At 43.2% G+C, this 24964-nt stretch overlaps 1 protein-coding gene across 2 annotated transcripts in view; it reads left to right on the top strand.

Annotated features, from left to right (window-relative positions):
- Window positions 1-24964, top strand: part of Ntn4 (netrin 4) — a 100333-nt gene that overhangs the window by 42738 nt on the left and 32631 nt on the right. For both annotated transcript variants that reach the window (XM_050145633.1, XM_050145632.1), the window contains exon 3: window positions 1476-1754. In XM_050145633.1, coding sequence (XP_050001590.1) covers window positions 1476-1754 — 279 coding nt within the window. The remainder of the gene's footprint in view (window positions 1-1475; window positions 1755-24964) is intronic.

The following is a 24964-nucleotide window of genomic DNA, read 5'->3' as shown; positions in this document are numbered from 1 at the left end:
TGCTCAAGACTGACTAAGTTTTATTCTATGTCTTTATGAATCCTGCATAATAAGCATGTGTTTTTAATACTATTTCATGTTACAATACTTCAGAATTTCTCATATCCCTTGTTTCCACTGGCTGTGGGCAACCTTGCTCCTCCAGGTAGTAGGCAAATTGGGGACGGTGTGCCACCCATACCAGACCCCCACACTGAGAGACTCACACATGGGCAAAGGTTTCTTCCAACCACCCAAAGTGCCCTCTGAGCCCTCCTTTGTCCAGTTTCCTTCCTCAAACCTCAGAGTCTTCTGTAACCTACAGGAGAGCAGCGGGCTCAGTAGTCACGTGGTGTATTTAACCAGGAGCGCTGTCGGTCGAAAGCTTGGTCAATCTCTTTTGCTCCTCACACTTGGATCGAGATGACTTCTGACTCATTTCAGAAATCAATCTGTCCTCAAGGGCAGCACATTTCCGTCAGTCTGTCCTCAAGGGCAGCACATTTACCGTCTGTAGGGATACTCTTTTTGTAAATGTGCCTACAAATGTGGAATTCAGTTCCAAAAAAGGAAAACTCAAAATATTTGCAGAACAGAAATAATGGCCCCAGTTGTTAATCAATTAGTCTTTGAAAGGGTTAAGTTTCACTCCAAAATATAAGCTCCTGGATCTTGGCTTTATAATTGCTTCTCAACTGGCTGTCCAGTTCGATTTTTGACTATTTAGGGTATCTATTTACTGAAGGGGTAGGCATCCAACCCAGGGCCTCCCTTGAGCTACACACACGCTCTGATTCAGCCACATCCCTCCTTCTTTACCTGTATAATCTGTGCTCTGGGAAATGACCTATCTTTTTAGAACGTGTAATGACTCATGGGATATCTGGCCACACCCTCTCATTGGCTCCCTGCAGCTCAAGTCACCCCATCACAGCCTCTCAAGGCCCTCCCTCTTTGCAGGTCATGTTTGTTTCTTACTCTTTCCAGCCCCTCTTCCCTTGTTCACTGGTGTCCAGTCACATGGACCTTCTTCATTTGGTTTGGGTTTGGTTTTGACACAGGGTCTCTCCATGTAGCTCTGGCTGGTCTTGAACTCTTGGTTCATGCGATCTTCTTGCCTCACTCCTATTTGCCACCGTGCCTGGCCTGCTGTTCTTGTTAAAATAAATCAAGCTTGGCTCTGCCTTGAAGCCTTGAAGCTTGCTGTTCCTTCTGCTCAAAATGCTCTTCCCGATGACCTGTGCATGGCCACCGTCATGCCTGCCTGCTGGTGCCTGCTGGTTACTCATTGTGTACTTCTGTATCCCAATAGGAGGTACACCTGCTCCTTAGAATAACAGGGCGGCTCTTCTCCAGGTGTGAGCAAGGTCTGAAAGCCTCAGGTTATCTTATCGCGCAGATAACCAGAGGTATAAATCAAACTGGGACTACGGCTGGCAAACAGTCCGGGGCTTGCACACCGCCTGTGCACACATGGTGTTTTCTTCTCCTTGCAGGTTATTTTCAGAGCTCTGTCACCACCGTACGACATAGAAAACCCTTACAGTGCTAAAGTTCAGGAGCAGCTGAAGATCACCAACCTCCGCGTGCAGCTGCTCAAGCGACAGCCCTGCCCTTGTCAGGGAAACGACTTGAACGCAAAGCCTCAACATTTCACACACTATGCAATCTATGACTTCATCGTCAAGGGCAGCTGCTTCTGCAATGGCCACGCTGATCAGTGTGTACCTGTGGATGGCTTCAGACCCGTCAAGGCCCCGGGAGCATTCCATGTGGTAGGTTAAAAAAATAAAATATCCAGAAGTGACCTTTGGCTTTGGGGACCATAGTCTAAGTCCCCGGAGTTGATGTCTGCCTAACAGTGTTTCTTTTTTCTTCTTTGCTACCCACTCCTCTGACTCTCCCACTCAACTCATGAAGAACTATTAACTTGTTTTTGAAGCTTCAATTTTGGAATAATAGTCAAGTATGATAACTAGATTCCTTGGGAAATATCATATGCCATGACCTTTGTACCTAAAGTGTAATGTGAGCAGGATTGAGAAGTTAGCATGATCACGCACAAGCCACCTTTGGCTTTGGGAAGTAGGGACCACCATTATGGAGCGAGGAAAACTAGATCCTCAGTTCAATGTCTGGTGGCTTTGCGGTCCATACTTTGGGTTTATTCAGCCCCCACCCTCCACCCTATTCCTCCCCTCCTCCCCTTGCCATCTCCCCTCCCCAGAAGTCCCTTTCATGTCACATTCATTCTATTACCCTCTCTTAGAGCACCCAAATAGCACCCTTTCTGCTATCCTGTCCTACACACACACACACACACACACACACACACTTGCATAAATACATACTGTGTATGCATGCATATATAGATCTAAACCTAGATTCTGCACATGAGATGACACATGCTATCTTTATGAGTGTGCCTTGCTTTATTTAACATAATGATCTCTGCCGCCATCCACTTTTTTTTGCAAATGTCACCATCTCATCCTTACAGCCCAGCTGCTCGTGGTCCTCCAGGCTGGCTAGTCATATCCTGCATGCACTCATTTCTTTAATTCTACACATCCCCAAGCAAAGCAAAAGAAGTAACAGCAGCAATGACCAACAAAATGGAAGAGACTTACACTAAGAAGGCTTGAGGAACTTGGACTTGGAAGGCGTAGGGAGGCTGAGCCAGGAATACTGCAAGTTCAAGGTCAGCCTGGGCTACTTAGCAAGACCTTGTCTCAAAACAAAACGTCAAGTATCTATTGGGTATCACGTAAAGGGTAGAGCCTACAGTTTCTTCTTTATCTTGGTCCTGATGTAGGGCAGATCTCGAACTGGTTACCCAGCAGGACACCATATGCTAATAGGGTGGAGTTGCTAGGGTAACTCAGATAATTAGGAGATTGGCCAGAGAGTGATAGCAATGATTACCTCTAAGAGTGAGTTCAGTTCTCCCCAGATTGCAGCTTTCATGTAGCCACTAGCTACTAGTTTCTAGGCCGTAAAAGATTTTTGAAATAATACTGCAGCAGACAAAGAGTGGAATAGTTTTGTGGATCTCAGTTAACTTTGTTCCGGGATGGTTCAAATACAAATGACCCAGATACTCTAGATATGAGTAACTACTCCAGCAGGGAAGGGATGCCCAGCAGCCAAACGTGGTCATCAACAAAGTTCAGACCTGAGACCTGCACAGTCAGGTCACATGAGAGGGAAAGAAAAGCTCATAAAGTTATAAGCACCTTTGTGACTTGTGTGGGGACCATATTTATAGGTAGAGCAGAATACAGGGCTGCCCGTGGGCTGCATGACAGACATGTGTCAACCAGAAAACATGGTGGACAAGTGTCAACCAGAGTGCTCATAAATCTCGGTGAGTTCTGGCAAGGTGCACAGGCCTTTTGTTCCCTCAGTGTCTTGTCCTCCGAGCCATGCAGAGTCCTGAGCAAGAGGGCAGACATAAGCCTTGAGGCCCCCAGCACATGGCACCGAAGGGGTCCTCAAAGAGTATTTGTGGAATGACTGACCTATTAAACAGCTGAATACCCCTTACCAACTACTGAGTTGCTGGAGTCGAACGCTCACGCGCATGCATTTGGAAGCAGTTATTTCTTTTTCCTTTAAACAGAGGTCATCCGACTGCAAACTTTCAAAGAAACCTTCGACAAGGTTTTCTTCATCCCGCTGGAATCCATAAGGGAAAATTACTCAAACTTAATGATTTTTTTCTTAAATATAGAAACTTTAAAGTATAATTATTCTAGACAGTATTCTGTCACCCAGAGAATTATCAAACAATAAAAGGAATGGATAACTGACCAAGGGAAGTCGCAGAGTCCGGGTCAAAAGGATGTAGAGTGAGAGCCCCATTCTATAGGAAGATCCTGCGCAATGGAAGCCTCATTTCCTGGCTGGTCTCAGGCTACTTCGAAGTTGAAATCAATTTAATTTTCCAATGGTTCTAGTTTCTGGCATCTCTGCAGGCTGAGCTTCCCCACAGCGGGGTAGCTGAACTAAGCATGTTCCTGACTGAACCAGGGCAGGTCAAGTCAAGCCTGGAGCTAGCACCAGAAAGAGAGTAGAACCCAAGACAAGTGGCCAAGGCTGCCAGTCTTTGGGGATCTGGTTTCCCAAGGATCTTTGCCCTGTCCTTAGAACCAGAAAAACACGTAACTACTTGGCACGGAAATGGTTGAATGTAATCTTATTTTATTTTTCCAGATTTGTGAGGAGTCAGTGGTATAGGCTGAGTGTCGCTTATCTGGAATATTTGAGACTAGAAATATTCAGGATTTTCAGAAAGTCCACATATATGTGATAAGGTTTTCCTGGGAATGGAGTCTGAATCCAAACATGAAATCCATTTGTGTTTAATGTGGACCTGTACACAGAGTGTGAAGATAACTTTATACAATAGTTGCGGTTCATCCATGTTTTGGCTCTGACCCATCACACAAGTGTGAAATTTTGCCCTTGAGCTCTCTTAATGGTGTCCAGAAAGTCCTGGACTTGGGATTTCAGAAAATCCAGGACTTTGGATTAGGGGTGTTTAACTTGCTTTAAATTTGGAAAAGGGGGCTGAGGAAATGGCTCAGTTGCTCAACTGTTGGCTGTGTAAGTACAGGAGCCTGAGTTTCCATCTCTAGGGTCCTCTTTTATAGGTCACCTTATTATAGGTATGTTCATATAAGTGTGACTCTTTTCATAGGTGTGTTCCTATAAGTGTGACTCTTTCCATAGGTGTGTTCATAGAAGTGTGACTCTTTCCATAGGTGTGTTCATAGAAGTGTGACTCTTTCATAGGTGTGTTCATAGAAGTGTGACTCTTTCATAGGTGTGTTCATAGAAGTGTGACTCTTTTCAGCACTTTTCTTCTCTATAGGAGTAGCTCTTGGAGTGTGGTCCCTGAAGCAAATCCATCCATACTTCTCAGTATGGGAATTATTAGGCTCTGTCCCGGAGTGACAGGAACTCTGGAGTCAGAGCCTGGAGTCTGCTGAGCAAGTCTCCCAGGTGATTAGGGTGCTTCGGTCTGAGGTGACTGGAGATTCATGAACAGTAAACAGTGTTCCTAGGAGTCACTATAACAAAGTCTGATTTTCTAGCCTAGAGTTTTTTTTATTAAGATTAAAAATTTAGGATTTTTAAAATTTCATGTGTACCAATGTTTGGCCTGCCTACACGTATGCCTGCATACATCCACATGGATGCCTTGTCGGATCCCCTGACTGGTGCTCCATGTGGATGCTAGGACTCAACCCTCAGTCTTCTGTAAGTACGACAGATGCTCTCCACAACTGAACCGTCTCTCCACAACTGAATCCCAGGCTAGGATTCTCAGTGGATGATGGTAGTGAATCAGGAAGTTAAGGGAAAAGACACCTGTTCCATTTTCTTAAGCTGTGTGAGACTCTAGGGTCATTCTTTATGAAGGGAGATTCCAGTAGGCAGCTCTATGTGTCCTTCAAAAGGAATGCCACTTCCTCCCCCTCGCGGGTCCAAGATCGCCTCCACCCCTTCAGCAGCTGCACTTCCCCTCAACAGTTCCTTTTTCTGGAAGGCAGAACAAGGCAAAGACTAGTCAGGAGCCATGCTGGGTGCCAACCAGATGTGACCGTGACTCACTCTCCACAGTGTTTGCTAAGTCACCCCGTCTCCATACACAGCGAGGATAACATCTGCCTTCACCGGCACCGTGAGGGTTCAAAAGCATGACGGTTTCAGGCTTGGGGATGCGTGCCTGTGGTCCCAGCCCTCAGGGGGCTGAGGCAGGAGGATTCCACATTTGAGGCCAGACTGGACTCTGTCCTGAAATGCTGTCTCAGGAAAATAGACATAAACCCTGATGGCCGATGTCTACGCTAGGGTGAACCCTGCTTTCCTCGCTGTCCTCGCGCTGCCGGATCTCAGCCACCTCTACTGCTTTTCCCGCGTACATGTCTTCCCAGTGCAGATGAAAATAAATCAGAGCTCATGGGCTGCTTGACATGTTTACAAGGCGAGGGGTTCTGTGGCTCGGGAAACTGTACTTTGCTTCCAGCTTGCTGAGAGCCCAGAGATCAGGTGAGGGAAAGAACCGCTTTGCAGCTGTGGGGGACTGGTTCAGTTCCAGTTTCTTTTCTAGCAGCTGGTGATTTTACAGCTGTTGGATGATGGATGGCAATGAAAAGGAACATGGAGGATTAAAAAAAAAAAAACCACCAAAATATCCAATCTACTGGGTAACACCAGAACCCTTTGAGTACCATGGAGAATTGCTTAAAGGCCTTGAGCTACGCTTGTTAAGGTGGATTTATTCTTCATAATGAGAAACTCATTGAAAAAGAGGGTCCGTGACTATGACCAGGAAGGAAAATTCTCTTCTGGGCTTGGACTCCCATCTTCAGAATAGATCTAAAAGTATGTGTCAAGCAAGTCAGGAGGTGGTGGCGCACGCCTTTCATCATCCCAGCACTGGGGAGGCAGAGGCGTGTGGTTCTCTGTGAGTTCAAGGTCTGCAGGGCTACAGAGAAATCCTGTCTCAAAAATCAAACAAAAACTGGTGCCAACTATCACATGAAAGATGCGTGTCGAGAGCTTTATGGATGCTTGACCTCTTTGCTCTGTTGTAGCCTCGCTTCCATCCTTGCCGGGTTCAGATTCCGTGGTGCAGTGCCATCACCCATCCCTTCTCCTCCTCTTTCCCCTCCTCTTCCTCCTCCTCCTCCTCCCTCCCCTCTTTTCTCTGTTCATAATCAGTTAACCCTAGTTGGATTCACATCTTCCACAATAAGAGGATAAGCGTTTGAGTCTTGTGGGTATTTAGTGTGGCTGTCCCCTTAAGAGCTTTAGGGAAGCCAGTGCACAACTCCAGGCATTAGTTCCTCTTCTGTGACAAAGACATTGACGCTACATTGTGAAGATTAGATTCAGTGGCTTTTGCAGCACCATAGCCCAGGACTCGTTATTCCACAAACATTCAATGAGGGGTGAATGTTGGTATTTATAGTCCTCGATAGTTTGTTTCCTTTTTCTGTGCTAAGATCTAAAACTGACTTGCAGATATTCACTTCCAAATATGGTCATGTATCCTACTGCAGGAAAAGATTTTGAAATCTCGATTCGATCCTCTCATTTAATAGCATCATCGTTTTGGACGTTCGGTTCTTTTTCCACAAGACCTTAAAGATTAGTTTTCTGATAATATAATATATATTTCACGGAGAGCACTTTTTCTTCTAACTTTATGTGTATGAGTGTCTTGCCTACACATATGTATGTGGATCTTGTGTGTGCCTGGTGTCTGCAAAGGCCTGGTGAGGGTAGTGGATCCCCTGGGACTGATGTGATAGACTGTTTTAAACAGCCACGAAGGTACTCGGATAGAACCCAGGTTCCTGATTGACACCCAGCTCACTTAACCCCTGAGCCATCGCTCCATCACCCTGATGATATTCCTGACTTATTTATAATACAGGAAATTTTTAAAAGAAGATGCAACTATGGTCTGAAATCTCTTCTGTATTTATGATACTCGAGTTGTACTAACATGGATAAGTATATTCATAGTCAGTTGCAAAAGAACAAACAAAAAACTATTTCTGGGTGGTGGTGGCACCTGCCTTTAATCCTGGCACTCAGGGAACAGAGACAGATGGCTCTCTGTGACTTTGAAGTCAGCCTGATCTACAGAGTGAGTTTCAGGACAGCCAGGGCTACACAGAGGAAACCTTGCCTCAAAAACCAAACCAAACCAAAAGAAACTATTGAAGTAAGATCACATGCACGATTCTCAAGTGGGCCTCACACCCTTGTGCCATTGGTTTGCTCTGCCAGGCGTCCCTTACCGACGAGCAACCACTCAGAGGGATGAGTGATCCCGAAGCCTTCCCACCCAGAGGCATTGAAAAAATGATCAGCGCTCATGAAAGAATTCCTGGTGGGGCTTCTTTCGAGAGTTCTCACAGAATCCTTAGATGTTTGTTTGTGGACCTTTAGTTGTTTCACAGTGAGGTACGGTCAGAGGATAGAAATGCCTGAGAGCTGAGATGCTGACGTCACAGCTGCTGCCTCTGGAGGTGAAACCGAGAGCCAGCGGAGAGGTGCGGGGACGGCTCCAAAGCGCTCGTCCACCTTTTCACGAATGTAAGGAAGCAAAAACTTGTCTCTTCCACAGTTTGACCTACTAAAAGTGCGGAAGGAAGAACACGAATTTGACATTTTCTTTCTTTCAAGTGCCCGCTATAGATAAAGCACATCTCATTTTGGAAATTTTCTCATGAACGCTCCCAGCACGGAGCTCTGCAATCCATACTGTAGACGGTTGAGAGCTTGGAGCAGCGCCTGCCGCCTGCCGAAAGGCTGGGTCGCTAGTCTCACAGCTGATGTGATGGAGGGAGTGGTAAGCGAGAAACTATGTGGACAGAGAAAAGGTTTACGGCAGCTGTCTCGCTTATGGTTCATAACCCGGTACCTCTATGGCCTTTCGCTTGTATCGTGCCAACTTTGTAAGAGTTGGAAATGTACTTCAACTTGTCCTAAACAATTTCATTCAATAAACTGCGATGTAAGTCCTCATTCCCCCTTGCAAAGAAAATGTTTTATTAACAAACATACACACACACTCACACTTATACATACATGTATGCACACATGAGTACACACACACACTCATTTTATAACTATGGAAGGTAGAGAAAATTCAAAGCCTTTTTTTTTAATATATAATTTCACTTTTGAAACTGAGTCCTGCTGGAACTCACTATACAGGGTGACCCTCAACCTCACAATCCTACTGCCTCAGCCTCCTGAGCACACAGCCGTTTTAAATTACAGGTAAGCGGAGTGTCTTAGACATTCAATTCTCCTATAATATAACTGAGACTGCGCTTGTATTACACCTTAGCAATATTAATATCTAATGCAATAAAATAAAATGCGGGTGGGGATATAGAAAGGATATAATATTTGCTAAAGCCAAATAATACTGATTCTAGTAATATAGAATTCTAATATCATTTTAGCCCCTGTCGAAATAACCAGGCTAGCTAAGGAGAAAACAATTATATTTTACTTATTATAAAGGAAAACTCACGAAAAGGGAAATGAGAAATCCAAGCACAGCCATGTCCAATGGGAAAAGGCACAGAGAGTGTACACACAGAGGTGCACACCTTTTTACCCGGGTCCCTGTGAAGCCAAGCTTTAACCAAGACCCACCTCTTAAAGATGATTGGTTAACAAGGCTTTCCCCATCAAGCCCCTCTCTCTAATTCTTTAGATACAAAACCAGAAAAACCTGTTGATTGTCTGATTTTGGGAGTGACAAGGTCTAGCCCCGAACTTTGGGATTAAGGACCCTCCTGCTTCGGCTTCCCAAAAAGCTGGGACTGCAGGCAGGAGCCACAGCACCTCACCGGAAATCATGCTTTCAATATATATCTTACTAGCTTTAGAAGAGCTCAAGAGCAATGGGAGGGGATTAGATAATCGGGCCATACCGTCCGAATCTGCGCAACCAAGTCTATCCCAGAAGTTAAGCGAGGTCGACTCTGGTTAGTACTTGGATGGGAGAAAGTGACTGCATTTGTTCCACCATTGAATGTGTTCTCTATGGTGCTAACAATTATGAAGTTCATAAGACGAATTTGCATCTCTAAAGGCACATGGCCAGGAGTAGGATGAAGCTGACAATTTCCAAGGGGCCGGGGTTTCACTATGCCGCCAGATAAGGCTTTAGCGAGGGAGGGGTGGGGGGCATGGGAATTAAAGGGACCCTGATGGGTTTTATGTTCCCTCTGAGCAGATCACTCTCTCACGGTGATAGTGCGCCTGCGTTGTGATTCTCTCTTGCAATTTCATTTGATTCCTACACATAATGAGAACTTCCGTCACACAGAGTAGAGCCGTGGGAACAACTACATCCAAGCTTTGCCACCTACTTTCAATCTTGTGCGGAAAATTAAAAATTACACCCTTTGTCAAATAACTGGATTATTAGAGTCTTTGCACAAAATTCCATTTATTCTTCAAGGTACTCACAGCCCTTCCGAGCTGGACGTCAGTTGCCATGACCACCATTCTTACATCATTTATCTCACTGTATTGCAGTTCATTGCTTTCACACTCAAATCTCCCTATCTGCTAAAACATCAGGAAAAGGTGGGCCATTCACACTATCTATTATACGGTGTGTTAAAAAAGTCTGGATTGCCAGGCGGCGGTGGCGCACGCCTTTAATCCCGGCACTTGGGAGGCAGAGGCAGGCGGATCTCTGTGATTTCGAGGCCAACCTGGTCTACAAGAGCTAGTTCCAAAACAGGCACCAAAAAAAAAAAAAATCTGGATTAAGTCAGCTGTGGTGGGTGCATGCCTTTAATCCCAACACTCAGGAGGGAAAGGCAGATGAATCTCTGTGAGTTCAAAGTCAACCTAGTCTGTAGAGTGAGTTTCAGGATAGTCTGGGCTACAGAGTGGGATGCTGTCTCAAAAACAAAACAACAACTATAAAAATTCTGGATCAATATATGACTGAATTAATCAAATGGCAGTTGAAAACTTATAGAGATTTATATGATAATAATGTTAATATTAATAATAACGACTAGCCTTGATGATGTCATAGATACATATATATATTATTTTCTCTTTTAATCCTTTAACAAATAAATAGGGTCAATATTTATGTGATGAATCTTTATAAATAGGAAGCTATATTTGTTACAAGAGACCTTGTCTATGATAATTGAGAAGAAGAATTAGGAATTACTTGTATCTAGTTGCAAATTCTCATTTTCCCTATGCTACATAATGGCAAGAAGAGAACTCCAGAGCCCCCAAAGCCACGGTTCTCAACCTGCGGGTTGCGACTCCTTTGGGGGGTCGCATATCAGATACATTGTATATCAGATATTTACTTTATGATTCCTAACAGTAACGAAATTACAGCTATGAAATAAAAACGGAGTAATTTTGTGGTTGTGGGGGTCACTACTACATGAGGAAGTATATTAAAGGGTTGCAGTACTAGGAAAGCTGAGAACCACTGCCCCTGGAGTTTCTATATAGAGATTGCTTATTGTTTTCAGCTGATTGTTATTGTGGTCTTATGAAAGCAATACATAAAGACCAAAATATATTTTAGGATCCTCTCAAGAACAATAAACCCTCTCAGGCAAGCACGACAAACATTAGTAATCTCGCAGATATTAGCATGACCCGGAGGCACACTTCTTCCGAGAAGACTAACTATCTTTGGCGTTTCTAATTATTAGATTTCCTTAAAGTTAGGTTAAGGGAAAATACAGAGTTCATTTCTTATACTGTCATTGTTTTTTCCTTTTCTCGCTCTTTTTTTGCTGCTAGACCATGTCGACTGAACAAAATAATGGTCACTGGGACATTTTCATATTCCCACATACATACTGCACTTTGATCATGTGTCATGGTTTCCCTTAAGCTATTTTTCAGGGTAGAGGTGAAATAAAAATTCTTGGGACATTTTTAATGTGATTTTTCTTGGTTTACCAAAAAACATAGTATTTTTGCTTTCTAATGGATTTTAATAATAAAACTCCATCCTAACCTTGACTTAACTCATTTCTGATCCCCATAAAAGATGTGTGCACCAACACGGTGAAAGGGGGTGCTCCACAGAGGCCAGAAGGGGGCCCTGGCTCCTCTCAATCTAGAGTTCCAGGCCTTTGGAAGCTGCCCCATGGGGTGCTGGGAACCCCACCCAGTTCTAGTCCCCAGCAAAGAGCAGCAAGCACTCCAAAACTCAAGAGTCATTCCTTCAGCCCCCATAAGTTGTAGATTTTTTTTAAAAAACAGAATAACTTATAAATATAAAGACATCTATTATCTTAACTATATCATTTATCCCTCGATATAATATAGAACACTGGCTTTGTACTAAATTTATCATAATATATTTTAAAAATTCTTCTCATATTCCTTAACAGTTTCATACTATGAGAATTTCTGTCTTTAATTAAGATAAACCTTTAAATATTTTTGTCTAGGCTTTGCACTGTTTTTCCTATTAGAAAAAGAAGTTTTCCTTTTTATTAAGAAAAAAAGAAAATGGTATGTTCTTGTTTATATGAGTTTATTCTATCTCAAATCTAGATGGCTATACAAATTGAAACTCGGTTTAACATCAGAAAACCAACTAATGTAATTTGCAATACTCATTTTTTTTTAAAAAAAAAAAAAGGTAGAACCTGCCTCATCTTCTTAGTAGACATGGGGAAAGGATTTGATAAAAATCCAACATCCTCTCATAAATAATGAAGAAAGGCCACTCAGTCAACTAGGAATGGCGCGGCCATCCTCCACACAGTAAAGGTTATCTACATCGGGCGGTGTGCACAATGGTGAAAAAAACAGTGCTCTCCCTCCGCCATCAGGAACAAGACAAGCATTCCTGTTCTCACTGCCTGTTACTTTGTGCCGGAAACTCCAGCCCAGGCGATTAGTACAGCTTAAGAAACAAGACACCCAGATTGGTAGCTCTGGAATTCAAGGCCATCCCTAGTGCTACAGAGAATTCCAGTTGCAGAGAGCCTGAGACCCTACCTCAAAAAATTAAAATTAAAACCAATCACAGTGAAAAAGGCTATTCGGTTATGGTGAACGATCTTTTCAATAGATGGTGGACCAATCACGAGAATATAATTGGGACCTCCACCATACACAGTGCCACGGGTAACTCAGAATGAACCGACAGACTGAGCACAGGGCTAACACTGTAGGCTCTTAGAAGGAAATATGGGGTAACTGTGACTTTGCTTTAGGGGATGGCTTGTTAGATGTGACACTCAGAAGCACAAGTAACAACAATAATAATAATAATCTAAGTGTGGTGACACATGCCTTTTATCCCAACACTCAGCAGGCAGAGGCAGATGGATCTCTGTAAATTCAAGGCCAGCCTGCTCTACACATTGAGTTCCAGGATAGCCAAGCTTACACAGAGAGACCCTATCTCAAAAAAACTAAACTAGATATGTTTGAGTTCATCAAAATCAAAACTGTTGAGCAAAGGACACTATCAAGAAAGTGAGCCGAGCAGTGGTGACACACACCTTTAATCCCAGCACTTGGGAGGCAGAGGCAGGCAGATCCCATGAGGCCAGTCTGGTCTACAGAGTGAGTTCAGAATAGTCAGAGCTACACAGAGAAGCCCTGTCTTGAAAACACACACACAGACACAAAAGTGAAAAGATGGTCTACACAGAATGGCAGAAAATCCTTCCAGACCATCTCTCTCTTAGGTTCTAGTATCCACAGTGTATGTAAAGGATTCTCAGAGTTCATCAACAGCAAACCAACCTAGTTGTTTGAGGGGAAAACCCACAAACACACGCAAAGGCTCAGCATGTTCATGGAAAGATTCTCGGTATCTTCAGTCATGTAGACGGAGGCAAATCAAAACATCCACAAGATACCACTTCACATCCACTCCACAGCTGTCACCAAGAGGATAAGCAGTAACAAGAGCCCCCGAGGACAAGGAGAAGACGCAGCGCTGAGGATCTGCAAGCTGACAAGTGGAAAGTTTGGCATTTCCTCAGAGAGCTGAAGATGGAGCTCTCGTAGGATCCAGTAAGTTTACTCTTCCCTGTGAACTCAAGTGAAGTGAAAATACGTTTACATAAAGTCTTGATCGTGTATGGTCAAAGCAGCATGATTCATAGTCGCAAAAGAGTTGGTACTGCACAATGCCCCTCAATTGATGAACACACAAAATACAGCAAATCCACAATTCGGTATTATCCAATTTCAATAAGGAAGGTTCCAATATACACTCAGAATGTATATTGGCTAGATCTTGTAAGCATTAAACCATGCAAAAGAAGCCAGACACAAAAGCCCATGTTCTATTCTCTCTCTCTCTCTCTTGTTTTTATTTTGTTTGTTTTTCGAGACAGGGGTTCTCTGTAGTTTTTGGAGCCTGTCCTGGAACTAGCTCTTGTAGACCAGGCTGGCTTTGAACTCACAGAGATCCGCCTGCCTCTACGTCCCAAGTGCTGGGATTAAAGGCCTGTGCCATCACCACCCGGCAGTATTTTTTCCCTTTTATATGAAATCTACAAAGTAAAAAAATCCATAAAGGCAAAATAAGTTGGCAGACTCGGGGAAGCGGGGGAGTGTGTGCTTCTTCGTGTTCTTTTTCGAGTGCTGGAAAGCTCTATATTCGTGTTGGTGGTTGTACAACATCTGGACTAAACTAAAAACCATTGTGTTATACCCTAAAAAGACGAAAATGACAAATTCACTGGGACTATTACCTCACAAAGAGAACAGAGCTGTTACAGCAGTCTCCACGAAACAAACCTACAAGGCAAGTGTAGATGTTCGTAGAAGGATTTTGCATACTGGTTGTATTTCTTTGCTAGTATGGGTCTTGAAACTGGCTGTTTTCAAAAGCAGTGTTTCTGAAAGGAGACCAGTGCTTTAGCTACCTGTGGCTGTTGTTTCTGGCCACGTTCAGATGACCTCAGATTTCTTAATGACTGTCAGAGCTGCCAAGCGAATGCAACATTTAGGTCAGTGAGTTGCTTCTACCTTAACCCTTCATACGAGCAGGCGTTTTAAAAATGCAGATTACTCTTTACAGGACTCACGAAGCAATAGGCAGTTTCTTAGTGTGAAGAGAGGCCTCTGAAGAAAGCAATTCCTACCAGAAACCGTGGAAGGAAATGTGCTCTCGCAACTAGCTTCCTGTGCCACGATCCGAGGCTCATTTTATCTTAAACAAGTCAACTCCGGTGACGCCCTCTGCACTGTATAGAACACTGAGTGACAACCAGACAGAGCTGTCAAGGAGGGGGTGGGGGACAACAGTGGGAAACGAAATGAGAATGAATTAAGAAGGGGGAGGGGCTGCGAGAGAATGCAAAGTAGTTGGTAGCAAGGAATTTTCCTTTAAAATAAGCGAGAGCCGTGTGAGCCCATTGACGAGTGTCACCCGGGTAAAATGTACTGAGTAAGGCACCAGGTCCTCAGAGAATTTACCTGCCCCATTCATTATAAAAACCTCATCTGAATCCTAAAAGGCGCTGCGCGAGATCCTACAAAACCTTCCTTCAGCCTCACGTCAATTTCTGTGCTTGACACAGCAATCGCTTAAGAAATAGTTCTATTCATTCTCTATGTGTGTGTGTCTCTGTCTCGTTCTTGTGTAACAGGAAGACTTAGCACCAGGTGGAAAGAGGCGTGTCTCTAATTCCACCCTTGCTCTCCCCTTCTGAGATTGTGAAAATCCAATGCTGTTAAGAAATTGAAATGGAGATCTTCCCTTTCTTTCCTCAAAAGGTTACGTCACAAGCAGCTATTTTAAGTATTCGTGGGAAGGATTAAAAAAAAAATCCCCTGGATGGCATCAGTGTTCTGAGATGGAGCTTCTGGTATCTGGGGGCCTCTTGGGGAGTCTGTCTTGTGTGCTGCCGCAGATTTGCTCTGAGAAGTACAAGCCGTCGTCAGGCAATGTGTTGTGGAATGATGAAAACACTTCACAGAGTGGCGCAGGCTCACGAGGCAGCTGAGTGGCCACTAGCAGCTGTCCCCAGAACCGAGTGAGCTTGCTGGCCGGGCACTGGTTTGGCTTGAAAGACATTTACAGTTAGCTCCCTACTGTGGAGCTTTCTTCTACAGAGTACTGCAGGGGATTGTGGGGGAAACGTAGCAATATTTATCCACTTTTAAATAGCCAACTTTTGCTCTATATTTGCAGTGGAGGAAACTGGAGGGTCCAGAGCCAGCTTCCCTTCTGAAGCAATGAGGTCTCAGATACCCTGAAGTAGGGGTCATCCAGTCAAGAGTATCCAACTCTATGGCCCTTGCCTGCATGTGGATCTAAAGTCAGATAACTTGTACACGCTTGCTTAATATACTTGTATGATTTTAGTCAAACAATTTATCTGCAGACAGAATACTTTTTAGCTTAGTTCTCAGAAATAAATTTTTACATCCATTGGAAGCAATAAAATAAATAGTTGTCTGCAAAGAAGGGAGTACTGTGGGGTACCTTCTTACGTCAGCTGTGATGTGGTCTTATCTAAACGCCTCTCCAAAGCCTCCTGGGCCTTGCAGGTTTTGGTTCAATGTCGTTATTTGCATTTTTACAGAAGAAAGAAAGTCAAGCCCCTGGTGGTACTAAAATGAGGAAACTATCAGAGTTGTAAAACTATAAGACATTCAAAACCCACTATCTTTATAAAGCACATTGAAACTCTATCTTAGCAATAAAGTCTTAAGGTTTTTTCTTCTGTTTTTTTTTTTTTTTTTTTTTTTTTTTGACTTGGTCTACACCACGTAGTTCTGGCAGGCCTAGAGCAGTCTAGGTTTGGACTGACCTTAACTTGTGGTCCCCCCACCTCTGCCCCCCAGAATGACAGGGTGTCAGATTGTACACAACACATTCAACCCTTTTATTATTCTTATTCTTTAGAGATAGAGTCTCATGATGTACTTCAGGCTGCTCCTGAATAGTGCTATTCATTCAGTCCCCTGCCTCAGCGCCCCAAGAAGCCGAGACTACAGGCAGAAGCCGGCAAGTTTGGCTTCAAGTGGCCTTGAAAAAACAACAAACAAACAAACAGAAACAAGAAAGAACGAAGAGAGGAAGAGGGAAAAATGAGAGAGGAGAGGGAGAGATAGAGGAGAGAGAGCAATAGAAGGTAAGACAGAGAGAGAGAGAGAGAGAGAGAGAGAGAGAGAGAGAGAGAGAGAGAGACAGAGACAGAAGCGGAGGCAGACTTGAGTCTGGAATACAGCTCAGTTGGTCGGGCACTGTGGCAATGACCAGACCCTATCTTGACACCCTAATACCACCAAACAAAACAAACAAACAAACAAAAATTTCACGGACACAAATGTTAAATGTGTCAGAACCAATAAGACATTATTATAACAATTCAAATGAAAAATTAAAGAATATACACATATTTAGGCAAATATAAAAATACAGAACGCTGATATGAGCCAGGCATGATAGCTCAGACTTTAATCTCAGCACATGGAAGGCTAAGGGCAGGAGGATTGCTTAGTTAGAGGCAAGCCTGGGCTACATAATAAGTCAATAATCATTCATATTCTTTTTTTTTAATATTTAATATTTATTATGTATACAATAGTCTATCTGTGTGTATGAAGAAGGCCAGAAGAGGGCACCAGACCTTATTACAGATGGTTGTGAGCCACCATGTGGTTGCTGGGAATTGAACTCAGGACCTTTGGAAGAGCAGGCAATGCTCTTAACCACTGAGCCATCTCTCCAGCCCCCATTCATATTCTTTCAACACAATGTACTCTCTAATACAACTGATTTGGCTTCTGTGGATAAGAAACACTTGAATTATTGGTTTTCTACAGTTTACAGAGCTGTAAAACAGCCCAATGATAATAAAACTCAAATCGGCCCAGAAGGCTTCCCTGGCTAGGATACTTAGCCAAGTGGGGTTCCCCTCCCCTATTTAAGAGTTTTTCTTCACTACTTTTTTTTTCCCAGCAGAAGAAATTTGGATAATTAAATTGAAAATAGGGCAAAGAAAGATCCTTCAGGGAGTGGGGTTTCCAAAACGAGGCTATCTGGGACTCTCCAGTCCTCTGCCACAAACAGAAGTACTCCTGGTCCCTGGCCTCAGGAAGGAGAGATTTGCTTTGTTCCACTTATGTTTCCATGATGTAGAAGAGCATCTTACTTATAATTACTTAAGAGCCCAACATTTAAATTGTTCTGCTCACTTATTAAAAAACAAACAAAAACCCATAGTATTGAGAATGAGAAAGCTATACAAGGAGAATAATTAACTTCTTTCATTTGGCTTTTTAAAAAAACTGAGTGTGTTTGGGCAGGAGTGATAACTCAGTCGTTAAGAGCACTGGTTGCTCTTCCAGAGGACACAGGTTCCAGTCCCAGCACCCACATGGAAGGCTCATAACCATTTATGATTCCAGTCTCAGGCGGTCTAACACCTTCTTCTGGTCTTTGAGAGCACTGTGTGCATGTGGTGCACAGATACACATTTGTGTAAAACACTCTTATATCTAGATAGATAGATAGATAGATAGATAGATAGATAGATAGATAGATAGATAGATAGATAGGTAGGTAGGTAGGTAGGTAGATAGATAGATAGATAGATAGATAGATAGATAGATAGATAGATAGATAGATAGATGATAGCCAGATAATAGATAACATTGTAAAGATTGGGTAGGAGGGGGGTTATAGTTTTTCACTTACTGTGTTTTTGTTTTCATTTGTTTGGTTGGTTGCTTTATTAAGTAGGCTGGATGAACTTGGATGGGCGTCATTTATTCAGATGAGGGCAATATTCAGTGGCCACACCACTGAGGGGTCCTATTTCCCTTGCCTTTGCAACCTTTAACTGCCCATGGGTTCCCTCAGGACAGGTGGGGGTCTTATAAGCCCCTTCCCTATCCACGCTGGAATGTTCATGCAGGCCCTATGCAGAGAGCCAGGGCTACTGTGCGGTCATGGGTGCAACTGCCATGTCGCGTCCAGAACACAACACTTTACAGTGTTCTTTCCTGTACTCCAACTCTTTTGGAGGAGGAGGGAGAGAGGCAGGGTTTCCTGTGTAGCCTTGGCTGTCCTAGAACTCCTTCTGTAGAGCAGCCTGGCCTTGAACTCACGGAGATCCAGCTTCCTCTGTTTCTCAAGTGCTGGGATTAAAGGCTTGCGCAACCAGCACTGGTTGGAACCAGTGCTCGGATAGAAAGGTTTTGTGTGCAACCAGTGCGTTTCTTATGTTTTTCTCCACCCTTGCTTGCCGGATACGTACTTGTGGCAGATGTGGGAAATTGGCAAATCTTCCTGTATTCCTTTGCCCCCAAAACAGCTGGCTTCACCAGAGATCCATTCCAACTCTATCCTGAAGCACTCTGTTCTTTTTTTTTTTTAAAAAAAAAATGTGTACGTGTGTGTAAACATGTACTTATGCATACCTACACACAGGAATATGCACGTCACCCTGTGGACTTTAGAGATCAGATTCAGGTTGGAATCTGGCAGGCAACATTCTCAGCTTCTGAACCATCTCACCAGCTTCCTAAAAAGCTCTTGAAGGGCAAACTGGCTTGGGACACACCAACATCATCCAGGGATCACTCTGAACTGGCTTGGGCCAAGTGGGTCCTCAAAATCTACTCTCTAGGTCTTCCAAACAGGGGTTAGGTTGGAAACTCAGGAGTAAGGCTGCTAGACTTCAAGTCATTCTACCAGTCTTTGAGGTTTTGACATTTGGACAAAGTGCTTAAGCCCTCTGGGCCTTGGTTTAATCTGTCCTGAAAGTGGGCAATGCCAATTATTCCCGCCTTCTAATAAGGTTTTTGTGTGAACCAAGTTAATTAATATTTATACGGTGCCTAGGACAGCGCATGGCACATTGTAGAAGCCGTGCAGTATAATCACTACTATGGTGATGATTATTAATTCCCTATCACCCCATGGCAGATCACAGTGCCGTGGGTCTCTCAGAGACACTCGGGTGCAAGCTAATGTAGCCATTGTAGCAAGTGCCTTGCTCATACCGGATTCGCTAAACAACTGTAGCGATCTCATGCCCACTTCACAAGCATGGCTAACTCCCAGCCTTCTCGGCAGTTTGAAATAAATGGCTAAGGTCCTCCAGGTCCTGCTAAACATATATCAACTGAAGGAAAACAGCGCATATTTACTGACAGCCTATTATATTTCACTTACTGGAAATTTAAAAAAAAAAAAAAAAAGCCAAAGCCACTGTTCCCTGCAGGAGCTTTTAATCTCACGGAGAGAGATAAGCATTCTGGTTCTCACACACAAGAGCATAAAAAGCTTAGCAGTTCCTTCGGAAATTTGCATTGGCCCCATTCATGCTTTTTCCCAAGTGTCAGTCAAGGCCTGGTCTGGGCAAATTAACGAAGTGGGCAAAGTCTGCCTTTGGCCCTCTTCCTCTCCGCCTAGGACATTCCTTTCCATTCCTCCAGGATGTCCGTTCCTCCTCCAAGCAACTCTGTCTCCAGTCGTAGGATTAAAAACCGATATTTATAATCCCTGCGGCTAGGGTTTTCAGTAACCACTTAAGGGGTATTTTTGTCAAGAGCTCTGGAACCTGACCCATCGTGAGAATTGGAAGGACAGACGCCTCCGAGAAGCATTTCAGGGTTCAAGCTGGGTGGGAAGAGCGGTCTTAATTAGGAACCAATAGTCTGTGTTCGTAATCGCTTTTACCTCTCAACCTAGCCGCGCAGCCCACGCTTTCGGATACAAGCTGTTTTCTTTGGTGTTCTGGTACAGCCCAAGGAAAAAAACTACATAGCTGCCCGTTTTTTCCTTGTCTTCTCCCAGGCTGTACTATTAGGCAAGGATTGGAACCCCCCCTCACCCTATTTCGTCCATCCTGACAGGATGCTGCAAGCTCCTTTTCCACCAAACTCGCTCTGAAGTTCTATCTTCTCTTCTTCCGTCAAATGAAAACGCGCAGGCTTCGGGTGGGAAAGGGCGTGGTTTATTTTTTAATGAAAAGATGTGTTTTGCTCGCGGGGCTTCCTGTTCATGGGTTGTAGTGTGTTGCTGTGTGTGTTTTTGTCCCACAGAAGAAGAGTAGATTCCAACGGGCTAGCCTGTCTTTAGAATTCCTCTCTTCAGCTGGGCGGTGGTGGAGCACGCCTTTAATCCCAGCACCTCGGAGGCAGAGACAGGCGGATCTCTGTGAGTTCAAAGCCAGCCTGGTCTACAAGAGCTAGTGCTGAGACCGCAAGGACTATTACACAGAGAAATCCCTGTCTTGGGGGGAGAGGGAGAAAATTTCTCTCTTTCATACAAAGGAAGTTCATTCCTTTAGAAACTAACCCTTTTTTCTAACAGGAATCTACTTTCTCCTCAGAAAGTAATCAGCGTTTCTTCCCCATTTGGTCTGAAGAGGCCACACAACTTCTCTCCACTCTCTAGATAATCCGTTAGAGGTCAACAGAGGCTCCACCGCCACTGCCTCCACCACCACCGCTATCACCGCCGCCGTCAAGTGTGCATTGCTCTTGGCTCCCAGATGCTCTTCTTTCACAAATGCTTTTTTATTTTTTAAGTTTTGATGTTGGTATGAAGCAACATTAATTTTCTACTGGAATTCAGAGTTGCACAGTAATGAAATAAAATCACAGGTACACAAATTATCACAGACAAAATCACTCCATTTTTGAAATTCAACCATTTCTCAGTATGAAGTTACAAAACACGTTTCCCATTAACTTACACGGTTGTTTTCTGGAGGATCTGAATAAAAGACTCAGACAGTGGCTGAACCTTCTTTCTCAGAAGTGGTAGGGAACTGGTTTTGTCAGACGTTCCCTAATGAACTTAATATCGGATCCTGTGGAACGCGAGCCCTTTTGATATGGTGAGCGTCCACAGGGAACATCGTCACTAGGTAGCAAAGTATGTGGCTCTTGGGGAGAAGTAACTAGAACAATCTTTAAGATGACTTTGGTGGTCTCTAGGTCAGACGAAGCTCCATCTCTAGACTATACACGTTTATTCCTTTATCTGTGCGACACAGGGCAAGAAATAAGAAAAACGCTCTTGGCTCTTCCGTGTTTCACATCAGGAATTTCTAGCATGGCTGAGAGGGCAGCAGAACCCTCTGACAGTCCAGGAAGGACTGTGGATTGTGACTTGTTACTCTTGTGCCTACAGCTGCACAACATTCAGAGGACAAAGTCATAGGCTTTGATATTGCATTTTTTTTAAGGACCCCGAAGTTTTTTTTAAAGGTGAGCTAAGCCATGCTTCCATCTCATAATTAAATATTCTATAACATCTTTGGGCTGGAGAGATGGCTCGGTGGTTAGGAGTGTGTACTGCTCTTGCGGAGGGCCCAAATTTGGTTTCCAGCACCCATTTAGAGGTTCACAACTGCCTGTAACTCCGGCTTCAGGGGATCTGATGCCCTCTCCTGCAGTCTGTAGGTGCCAGCATGTGTTATACACCTATGTGCAGACACACAGATACAGATACATAATTAAAAGAAATATCAATCTTGTTTTAGAATCTATATTTAAAATCTGCATACAAATAACCGATTGTTCAATCACAGGTGCTTAATACCATCTGTAACCAGATTGCCACCATCTCTTGTCATGACCAATGTCCTCAGACACATGACAGATGACCACTGAAAGCCAAAATGGACCATTAGAAAGGAAAGAAAGAAACTTTGCTGTCCCAGACCCATCTTCTGACAAAGGATCTAAACGGCATGCCTGATTTTTGGCCCTGCCGAAATTCTTACGTGTGTAGGTAGCTTCAAGTGTGAAAAGACGACATTTTCATTTTCCTTTATCTCTCTGGTTTTAATATACACCTATCGTAATGAAACCACACGGCTCATAATGAACACACTGGTCCAGCAATTCCTCGAATGACTTGTTTCAAGTCTGCACAAGTAGAGGAGTGTGCTCAAAATGAGTAGAAAACGGGTTGATTTTAGTGGTAAACAGACTTGTGTGTAATTATAAAAACTTTGGCTGGGTGGTGGTAGCACAAGCCTCCAACCCCAGCATTCGAGAGACAGAGGCAGGGGGATCTCTGCGAGTTTGAGGCGAGCTGGTCTACAGTGAGTTCCAGGACAGCCAAGGCTACACAGAGAAACCCTGTCTCAGCAGGGGGGGAGAACCCTTTGGATACTGAAAGAGAAAAGTCTTCTTGACATTAACAGAGGCGTTTCTGAAACTCCTACAATATTCGAATACCTCATATAATTAGAAACTGTGGTTCTGTAGTCAAGATTTATTCCTCCTTTTCTAGTTAGACAACCAGACGGCAGCGTTAGATGAACTCTTTGGGGCACAACTCCACTTTCTTACCCTTTGCTTCGTTCATGTTTGTGTACCAGATAGGAGTGATGTTTAACTTATTACTGAAGTTTCCCTTTTCTGTTTGGTCTCCGAGGAAGACCTAGTTTTCCTTGCACATTTTTCACGAGCATCAAATAGTGGGTGATCTTTCAAGCTTGAACGGCAAGGGTTCTCTTGCTGAGAAAGGATTTCTTGTTTCGAACTGTCTGGGTAATGATTTACAGCTATTTTTGGTAATTCGCAAAATGACAGCTCCTTGATTTTTTTTTCTATGTGCACAAAAATTTGCTGTCCCAGCATCCTCAGACCCTGGGAGGTCCATTTCAGTCCCTGGCAGATGGGAGCAAAAAAATGCTCCGGATGGAACAGACCTGTCAATATTATCCTATGATATGCATGAATGTTTGATGACGTTACCCCAAATGTCTGTGACCTCCTGAGACCTAAAATTCGTGGGACAGAATAACCTATGCGTTGGGTTAAATTATATATTGGGTTTGAACATGCCAAGACTAGACTTGGTAAACTGAATTCTTGGCAACAGTTGAGTTCCTGTAAAGAAAATTAACAGCACCTTTCAATATCATCTTCCTATAACTCTTGGTAAATGGATGCTAAAAAGCTTGAAAAGATACAAACAAGGAATAAATATAATTACCTTTTAAGATTTCAAATATTATCAGAAAGTACAGGTGGTGTCGCTGGCTATTGGGAGACATAAGTTGGGGGGGGCAGGAGTAAAGAACAATCAAAGAGGAAAGGAAAGAAAAAGTATATTATTAGGCAAGAAGAAAGAAGGTAGAAAGATGTTTTTCTTGAACGCAAAAAAAAAAAAAAAAGAAAGTGTAGCTCTAATACACTTCCTACTTACATCATTCCCTAAAAATCTTTAATGTGTTGTGGCTGGAGAGATGGCTCAGAGGTTAAGAGCATTGCCTGCTCTTCCAAAGGTCCTGAGTTCAATTCCCAGCAACCACATGGTGGCTCACAACCATCTGTAATGAGGTCTGGTGCTCTCTTCTGGCCTGCAAGCATACACACAGACAGAATATTGTATACATAATAAATAAATGAATGAATATTTTAAAAAATAGAGAAGTGACGCTTTGTGTACCAAACTCAGTGCCCCATCGTGACTGTCCCTTCTAGAGCATCAATAAGCATTCATTGACTGGTTGACAAGATTTGTTACCTTAATGTTCAGTCATTTTAAGACCTGTTTTTCAGGAGAAAATTGTAGCTTTGTATTTATGGAACCCGTTCAGAGTTGCGTTACAAAGTCCCACCTCTACAGTCACTGTATCAGTATCCAGAGACGCATTTTGGCCCTGGACGCCATGGTAATTCTTAGTGATACGTGATGATCCAAAGTATTTGCTAACATTATCAGTGAAATGAGGGCTTTCTGGGTGATACATGATGATACAAGGTATTTTCTAACGTTATCATTGAAATAAGGGCCAAAAATATTTCCTTAAGAATTCTACAGAAGCATTCTTCTCTGAGAAACATGGTATTTTAGATGACCCCCCAGAATTCAGTCATGGGGTCAAAAGAAAAGCCCAGTAATTATAATAAAGTGTATTCAAAGTCTTAGCAATATTTCTTCGGCTCTTTGATTAATTTTACTTCTAGGAAATACATTTAGGAGAAGTAAAGAGTTACACAAATTTATACAAGTATATACAAGTTGATCTACAGGGATATTCACTGTCGTGCTGAATATACCATGAGTTTAAGCCTTTGTGATAAAGAAGTAGGGGACTGCTCAATTAAATTGTTACTCACACAAGAGGATGTCTGATATACAAGAATGCTAAAGAAAGCATACAGATTTCCTTTTCCTTTTTTGGATAGCAGCCTGAGGATTGAACCCCGGAGTCTTGCACATGCTAGGCACATACACTACCACAAAGCCACATGTTCCTAACATGTTTTGTAGAAAAGTCCTTAATTGCATTTTAAGGTGCTAGAAATATATATATTCAAATATTTATATTAATATTTTTGAAAAGATTACAAATTTCTAAATTTTCTGCAGTAAAGCTACATTATTTTATGCTAAGAATTTTTTCTTTAAACTAAGGATATTAAAACTGACTTAAAGGGGCTGGAGAGATGGCTCAGAGGTTAAGAGCGGTGCCTGCTC

The sequence above is a fragment of the Alexandromys fortis genome, unplaced genomic scaffold, assembly GCF_014885135.2.
Source record: "Alexandromys fortis isolate MF-2015 unplaced genomic scaffold, M_Fortis_MF-2015_v1.1 scaffold_50, whole genome shotgun sequence".
Classification (NCBI taxonomy): Eukaryota; Metazoa; Chordata; class Mammalia; order Rodentia; family Cricetidae; genus Alexandromys; species Alexandromys fortis.
This window is presented reverse-complemented; position numbering and strand designations above follow the sequence as displayed.